General features: G+C 43.1%; 1 protein-coding gene across 1 annotated transcript in view; it reads left to right on the top strand.

The window, feature by feature from the left end:
• Positions 1–3,259, top strand: part of atf6b (activating transcription factor 6 beta) — an 11,654-nt gene extending 8,395 nt beyond the window's left edge. Inside the window, 6 exon segments of the mRNA XM_035183573.2 lie at positions 1–55; positions 140–239; positions 316–383; positions 735–834; positions 1,025–1,109; positions 1,811–3,259. The exon segment at positions 1–55 is cut by the window's left edge and continues 53 nt beyond it. Of these exon segments, the coding sequence (XP_035039464.2) occupies positions 1–55; positions 140–239; positions 316–383; positions 735–834; positions 1,025–1,109; positions 1,811–2,100 (698 nt within the window). The 3' untranslated portion in view covers positions 2,101–3,259.
• The last annotated feature ends 5,720 nt before the right edge of the window (positions 3,260–8,979 follow it).

The following is an 8,979-nucleotide window of genomic DNA, read 5'->3' as shown; positions in this document are numbered from 1 at the left end:
ATCGTTACTTCACCTCCTCCGACTGTCGACAGTTCAATCGCTCCGAGTCCCTGAGGTTCAAACACTTTGTTGACTCATCGACGTAGAATCAGTTTATTGCTCAGCTGGTTCCTCTGACTCTCCTGTGACGTGTTGTCAGGTTGGCAGACGAGCTGAGAGGTTGGGTTCATCGACATCAGATCGACAGGAAGAAATCTGGAGGAAAACCAAAGATTGCCAAGAAGGCCAAGATCGCCCAGGTAGTGACACAGCTCCTCTTCTTCACCTTCATCTTCTTCTTCTTCGGAAATGAACAAATCAGTTTTTGTGTTCCAGAAAGCTCAGCTGAGGAAGACGAACTTCTCCAGATATCTGCCGATTCAGACTCATCGCTCCCTCGAGAGGTACGAGACTCGTCACATGGAAACCTTCAGTCCTGAATCCTGTGTTGGATCTGCTGCTCCTCAGTCACGTGTGATTCTTTCAGTGCTCAGAAAAATCATCAATAAGCAAAAGAAATTTCTATTTCCTCTTCAAACCGTATTTCCTCTTCCACAGTTTGGGAAGTTCTATGATGTCAAATCTATTTATTACAGTTACTGATACATTTTCATTTGTCTTTAAATCACATTTAAAACAACAAACTCTTCATCTTCAAAAACAGAAATAATCAGCTGATGTCGATTTGAAGGAAACACGACAGTTTGACCAGTGTTTCAGGAAGTGATGACCTCTGACCCCTTTTGTCTCTGCAGTCAGCTGCAGGTACTTCCTGGTCCTGAGGTCACGTACAGCGACTTCCTGGACGCCATCGACCGCAGAGAGGACACTTTCTACGTGGTCTCATTCCGACGGGTACGACCACACGTTGCTCACAGGGCTGCTTTTCTTTCTTTGCTCCAATCCCATGATGCAGTTTGTCTCACGCAGCATTTAGACCATAGACTGTAAATAACAACGGACGTAGCCAATGCTGAAGAGCCTCAAACGTCTTCTCTCTAAACATGGAAACCGTCCTGAATGTGTCCTCTGTCGCCCCCTACAGGACCACCTGCTGTTACCGGCCATCAGCCACAATAAAACCAGCCGACCCAAAATGTCTCTGGTGATGCCGGCGATGTCCGTTAACGGTGAGTATCGATCTGTGGTTTCTACACAGTGATGCTGTCGAGGACCAATCTGCGGGAAAAAAACCAAAACTGATAATTAATCTATTTTTAAAATTATTATTAAACATTTTCTTTGAGATCAGCTTCATTATGAATATGACGCCTGCTTCTGTTACGCCCCCTACTGGTTGCAGGACATCGTTGAAACATGAGCTTGTTTAAATGGATCTAAAATAAAAACCTTAATATTTTGAACATTAATTATTTTTGCAGCAGAAAGCTGAAGCCTTTTTCTTCCACCCACAAAGTGTTTAAATAACTTATGAAGAGTTGAGTTCTTCAGTTGATGTTTCTGTATTTATAATCTTTAGGATCAATGTTCTGTATGTTTGTACTGATGATAATAGTTTTAGTACTTTTATGATTTATTGTGGTTTATTGACTCACAGAATCTTTTAGCTGAGGTTTCACAGATTTTAAAGATATGAAGCGTTTCAAGATTCTCCAAGAAAATAAATCCCAGGAAGTAGAAATCCCAGCGTAGATCCTGGAGGAGCGTTTCTGCTGCAGAGTCCAAAGATCGAGAAGCAGATTTTAATTTACCATAAACATGACGACATCATGAAAGACGTGTGTTACAGCTGAGTCCAGAGACGTCACGACACGACATGAAAACAGTTCGAAACTTCACCGATAAACAAAACATGTCTTTATTGTTTCAGAGAGTCTGTATAACACGTCCCAAGGCTACGAGATGATGATGCAGGTCGACTGTGAGGTCATGGACACTCGGATCGTCCCCATCAAGTCCTCCGCCGTCCCGCCGTCTCTCCGCGACCCGCCACCGCCCCCCCCCTCCTCCCACCACAACCCTCACCACCATCACCACGGCAACCACACCTCGCTCAGAGGACGCCATCACCCGTCCTCCTCGCCAACGTCTCCGAGGCAACCGTTGCCTGCCCGCCGGCGGACAGCTGAATATTTAATCAGCCAATCAGAGGGGGTCTAAGGGGGTGTCGCCATAGTGATGGTACACAAAGAGGCGACGGACGGTGGAAAACATGGAGGAAGAAAACCCTCATTGTTTTTGAAAATCACTTTATTGCTTAACACGAGTAACTTTTCTCTTCTTTTCCAAACAACTCTTTTCCTGCAGGAAACAGAAAAAACTAGAAAGTTTAGATCCTGTCGACTCGTCTTTAAACTCCTGTCGAAGAAAACGTCCTAATATATAAAATATATTGTAAAAATGAAAATCTCCCAGCAGCAGCCTGCACTTAGACAAAGTGCTGCTTTTTAATATTTAATGTGAAAATGTCGAGTGAATGAAATGTGCCCGTTTGGAGCTGAGTTCAAAAAGAAAGGTTTCTGTTTGTCGCCGCTCTCTGCGCGTCCTAACTGATTTGACCCACAGGTGGCGCTGCAGCAGAACTTCTAGACTTTCACTGCACTTTCACAGGAAGTGGATAAAACGTCTCGTAGTGAGAATCTGGTTATTAATGGTGCAGGAGAAACGTCTTGTTTCCCTCGACCCTGATGATCTCGTTTGTATATTTGTGTTTTGTGGCTCCGCGTGTGGAGAACAAGTGAAACGCTGGAGTCCAGATGTTTGACAGCTGCTGCACGACCGAGGATCCTGACGTGAACAAGACGAAACCCGACTGCTCCAGGGAAACATGTCGAGGAAACAGACGCTCAGTCTGTAAACCTTCACTCCAGCAGCAGCACAGGTTTAGTGCCTTGCTCATGGACAAAAGTAAAGTCAGATCCTTTGTCGTGCTGCGTCCGTCAGATTCATCTGTTTCTTTTTGTCTTTTAATAGAAAAATCCTGTGGTTGTTTTGTGGGGATTATTTAATAGATGTAAAATATTGTTGTTCACTTTGTAGATATTCTTTGTTTTTTTATATTTTTTTATTTCCTGTGAGGCTTTCAGTGACAATTTTCTATATTTTATTCTCATCTTTCTTTCAAGGACCAATCACGTTTGTTCTTTCAGTCTCTGCTCGCCAGGATTTTCTCTCCTGACTCGATATATTTATGAAAAATACAATTATATGAATTTTCCGTTTTTTTTAATTGTACAGAATTAAGTTGTGAAGCTTCAGTTTTTCCTAAAAACACAGAAAATGTAAATTCTGCCAAAACAATAAAATTGAGCCTCTTTGACCTGTGGACTGAATTTATTTATTCGTAGTTTGTTTCAAACCAGACGTTTCAGATTTTTTAATATTTTGCATTAAAGCATTATTTTCTTGTGTTTTTCTTGATACGTTGGCTCCGCCCCCTCACTCTGCCCTGACTCTGAGTTAAATCACAGAGAAGACTCATCGTCACCTGACCACAGATCAGCTGATTTCATCCCTTCAACTGTCAATAAACTGAATTTTACAATCCGCTCTCAAAAAAAGTTTTTAATGTGAGTTTGTCAAATTTTTCTTCTGACTTTCCAACACTTTGGTCATTTCAAAACTTTTGGGAACTGATTTAAAAAACTTCCAGTTTTAATTCAACACGAGACACAAGGACCCAAACAGTTTGTATTCCTTTCACCGCCAGGGGGCGACAGAGCTCAGCAGAGGAACAGGAAGTGGAGACTGAAGGAAACTTGAAAATAATATTGTTTATATTAAACTAAATGACATTGAACAACAACATTAAATAAGCAGAGTTTAAACAATGATAAACCTGACTCCTCCCCCACCTGGCCCCGGATCACATGATAGAAATAACCTGATCATGTGATCACCTGCGTTCTCTGAAGTGTGGTGGTGACACAGGTGTGTAGTTCAACTCTTCTCTGTTACACTGCCTTAAAGTGCATGTGTGTGTGTGTATATTAAAATATGATCAATAACAGAAGAAAGTTCTCAAACTCAACCTGAACAAAAGTAAAAGAATTCAGACTCTGGTGACGACAGCAGCACGGGGTCACAACACGTGACCTCACGTTTCACAACACGTTTCACAACATGTTTCACAACACGTTTCCTTCTCACTGTTCACGAGTCAAAACGAGTCAGAGCCAAACTCTACTGATGGAACCTCAGGAGTCCCATGATGCATCTGTTCGCTGTGTGTCGTCAGATTCAGTTGTTTAAAACTAATATTTAATGATTTGTACGGATGTTTAGGATGAAGTGACATTAATTCTACATGTGTGTAATATACATGTGTAATATACGTGTGTGTAATATACGTGTGTGTAATATACATGTGTAATATACGTGTGTGTAATATACGTGTGTGTACTATGACCGGAGGCAGCATGTCTTCAGGTTGTACGTTGTTGTAAAAACAAATCCACAGTGTCCAGTGTTTACTGAGGCTGTGACTGGTTGCCCCTGACGACCATTCAGTCACATCCTCTGTGATGACGCCATCCAACTTCCTGGGGTCAGAGAAATCCTCCAACTCCCACAATCCAACATTCCTCAGGCCCGTTTCCAGGTTGCCGGGCAACTGAACTCAGACGGAGTCTGTGAGAAATGACGACGAAAAATCAAACTATAATCAAACTATATTCACATCAGACACGTTGATGAAGGTTGAAGAATCCAGGTTTAGTTTATTTTGAACGTCTTTGAAAGAATAAATGAAAATTGTTGTAAATAACTTGGGTTAGTGGGATGAAACCAGGAAGTAGATTATCTCTTGTTCAACTCAAACGTCTGATTTAACGAGTTTCTCCTCCAGTGTCCCTACGGGGCCTTTTGTCGTCATGGTTACGATAATAAATCTGTGGCTTTGGTTCCGGTACAAAAAGTTCTGACCCTGTTTCTGTCTTTGATCAGAACCTCACGTTATCTTCAGTCCACACGATATCACAAGGTTGAAATTAGAAATATAAAAAAAGTAAAGTTGGAGCCAAAGTTAAAATGATTGTAGTTTATTTTATCTGCAAAAATCAGTTTTATTATAACGTCCATGTGAAGGGGTGTGGTCTCTCTCTCTCTTTGTACCTGTTTATATTAATCGACTTGTTGTAGATGACGAGATTAAAGCTTCGATATTTTCTGTTGATGTCGTGTTTTTGCTTTAAACGAATCCATGAGTCCAAGATGCATTTTGTGGTTTGTATTCAAACTTCAAGGCGTCAGTGAGGAGCTGCTCACATCTTTATTCTCACTTCTTACACGTATTCAGTTGCTTTGAGTTTCTTCTGTTTCGTCTGAAACTCCAGAAAAGCTCAGACGTGTTCCAGAGAGAGAAGCTGCAGATGACTTCAGATGAAGTGTGATGCTTTTATTCTGTGGAGCAGGAACTGATCCGCTCAGTCTTTTCCACTGAGCTTCTATTTCCTTTCTTTCTCTTTGTCTCCGTCGCATCAGATTCTTTTTATTCCTGCTGTGACGTGATGTTCCACCTCAGACGGATCCATGTCCTCGTCCTCGGCAGATTAGACACCTGCACAGACGACAGGTTTCCACCGACTGATCCTTCAGATTCTGACAGGATCAGATTTCATGAGTTTATTTCCAGGTCGGAGGAAAAGTCTGGTTTTATCAGGACGTGGATTTCAGCTGGTGGAGCTCAGGAAAATAAAGAAACTAAACCAGATCCCGAAGGAGGCGTCTGCGAGTTGTACCTGAACATGATGAGAAGGTTTCAATGGTTTGTTAACATGTGAAACGTTGGTTGTTCACTTGAAGCCTGATACTCCAGCATCGGACATCTCATCGCTTGCCGGCGCCATCACCTCTTTGGACAATGGTCACTGCAGCGCAATGAATCCTGGGACATGTTGGGCGGAGAAGGATCCACAGTCTAGTCGCGCCGCTGGGACCCAATCAGTCTTCAGATGAAACACAGGAGAGTTCAGTTAAAATACTGAAAACAGAAACATCGACCTTTGACCTTTGACCTCCCAAATCTAATTAGTTCATCTGTGAGTCGTAGTGAACGTTTGTGCCAAATTTGCAGATGCTCCCTCGAGACGTTCCTGAGAAATCGTGTTCACAAGAATATAATTTGCAGACAACATGAAAACATAACGCCTCCGGCCACTAGGTGTCACCACGATGGAGACGAGAAGAGTAAAACCGACATAGGAAAGAAAGATCAGAGCCAGGATTAGAAATGTTTGTTCAGTAAAAGGTTAAAAAGTTTTAAAACTTCAGAAAGAATTTAGTGGGATTTGAAAAAAGTGCTTTAAAGTCGTCGTCTTCAATTCGTTTCCAGAGTTTCGGAAACAAATGAGTCGAAGCTGCAGTCGATTGTTTCTCAGAGTCACAGATGAATTTGTGAAAGAGCGAGTTTCCCTGATTCATGGAGACGTTTGCAGACGTCACTGAACTTTGAGATGGAACCAAACTTCCTTTCATGTGTTCGTCACTGAATCAGATCAAAGCTCGAGTTCATCGACCAATCAGCAGCTTCCCTGAGTCATTATCAGGACGTCGGTGAGCATCAGAGACAAAACACCTCAGTCTGTATATAACGATGAGGAATCACTATATATAAAGACAATAATGACTATATGAAGACAAGGCTCCTGATCTATACTGCAGCCAGCCACCAGGGGGCCGAGGTGAGGATTTGGCTTCACTTGTTCTGAGCTGTCACGTCGTCCATCTTTGTTCTTCTTATTTATTCTTTTGACTGTTATGAGTCAGTCTCTCATTTTATTTTATGGAAACCATGAAATTTTATTATTAAATCACAATTCATGTAAAACTAACGTGACAACTTATTTCATTTTAATTCCAGCTCGTTGAGAGAGATTTACAGTCACGTCCCTGAGGTCAGCAGAGAGTGGGGGGGGGAACCTCCCACCTGGGAACCATTAACCTGACAGCTGTGTTTCCAGGGGGTGCAGTCATGTGTCCCCAATAAATGTGCCCCCCCCCCTTCAGCCAGATGTTCAGGTTTGAACTGATGTTTTTTACAGCTGTGAGTAAAATATGCATCACTAATGTTACACAGGACCCTGCAGGCAACACACACACACACACACACACACACACACACACACACACACACACACACACACACACACACACAATCAGCTTTCATAAGTGAACACAGAATGTCTTTAATTTTATTCTCACTAAAGTCTCAAACGAACCCATTGAGAAAAGATGGTGGACATGGCAGCTGAAAGTGAATCCAAAACATCTGTGTCGCCCCCTGGTGGTTGGCTACAGGTCCACCTGGGACATATCACTGCCCAGACTGGACGTGTCAGTGTGAATAACGTGTTGTCTCCTCCATGTTAATTCGATAGCCAGGTTATTAGATAGAACTGATTCTCCATGTTGTGATCTGGAACCTGGGACAGGAGACGAATCAGAGAAGTTGATGTTCTAAGACGTCTTCGTGTGGATTTCAAATTAAACTGACAACTGTGAAGGAGGCAAAGAAAGGAGGTGACACACCCTGACCTCTGACCTCTGACCTCCGTGGACAACAACAGACTGAAAAGTGAGTAAAGGGTCTGAGACCCTGAGGATTCAGTGATTTGATGTCAGTGCAGCAGCAGTGAGGAGGAGGAGGAGGAGGAGGAGGATGAAGATGGAGATGTGTTTCCTGCTGGACCTGCATGACATCACTGTTTGTTCTTCCAGCAGCTCTCACCGTCACATATTTAGTTTCCAGATCCCCGGTGATAAAACAAACTCACTTCACAGATGTGCCTGCGACAACCCGACAGCGTCACTCAGCAGTGAGCTGCCCGCTGGAGCCCCTCGCCGTCGCAGACAGACACAGGAAATTATTTCACCTTTTAAAAACCTGAACCTAAATTTTAAGATATAATTTAAACATTGAATTAAGCGTAAAATATTCTATAACATGAACTTTTCCTGCAGGTTTAGTGATGAACGTTATCGTCCACTAGGGGAAGAACTTAATTAATCAGTTTAAATTTATATTAAAAAGATGTAATCTATTGATCTCGTCTGTTTTCCACAGATAAAAACATCATAAATCAACTGCACTTCGCCTGAAACTAACCTTTAATTCACTTCACAGAGAATCTGAACGAAACTCAGCAGCTCTTTAATTCTCTCTGTTTTTCTGATCTTCTCTCTTTCTCGTTCAGAGCTCATGTCTTCCAGAGGTTTCTGTCCTCCAGCCTTTTACGAGTGGACGGGCAGGGAGCCCCATATGGGGAACGAATGAATGATTGAGGGAGGAAGAGAAGGAGGAAGAGAAGGAGGAAGAGAGAGAGGTGGAGCACATGTCGGAGATGGAGGGAAGAAAAGGACAAAGGTGGGAAAATATTTGTGTCTCTAATAAAAGCTGCCTCTTCACCTCCGTCTCTCTGAGGAGTGATAAGAGGTTTCTTGATGTTCCTCCAGTTCTTCTCTCCGACGGAAAACCAGGGACACGAGGTCTCGTACGAGGAAACCACCAAAACCACCAAAACCACCAAAACCACCAAAACAACCAAAACCACCAAAACAGGCTCAACGGTGCAAAGTCTGATCATCTTTCTATCAGTGTGAAAACTGAGAGACTGTGAGTCAGTGGGTCCGACATGTGTCTCACACAAGGTTACGTTCCAGATGATGTCATCACCACAAGAGGGCAGCTTTTGGATCCAGGACACACACACACACACACACACACACACACACACACACACACACACACACACACACACACACACACACACACACACACACACACACACACACACACACACCAGCGTTTATCTGCTGTGTGTGTGTTGCTGATGATGATGATGACGTCAGTGCACGTGTTGGTTGTGTTTATTTTATCTGGGACGCTGAAGGTGTCTCATGAGACCGGACTCAAACTGGTGGTTTTACAGTGAGACGACCGTCCGCCCGTCGAGGATCAGAGCGTCTCCCTGTCAGCAGCTGGAGCAGCTGGAGCAGCTGGAGCAGCTGGAGGTTACTTCACCGTTACGCCACCATCAGCAC

The sequence above is a fragment of the Hippoglossus stenolepis genome, chromosome 17 (assembly GCF_022539355.2).
Source record: "Hippoglossus stenolepis isolate QCI-W04-F060 chromosome 17, HSTE1.2, whole genome shotgun sequence".
NCBI classification, from domain to species: domain Eukaryota; kingdom Metazoa; phylum Chordata; class Actinopteri; order Pleuronectiformes; family Pleuronectidae; genus Hippoglossus; species Hippoglossus stenolepis.
This window is presented reverse-complemented; position numbering and strand designations above follow the sequence as displayed.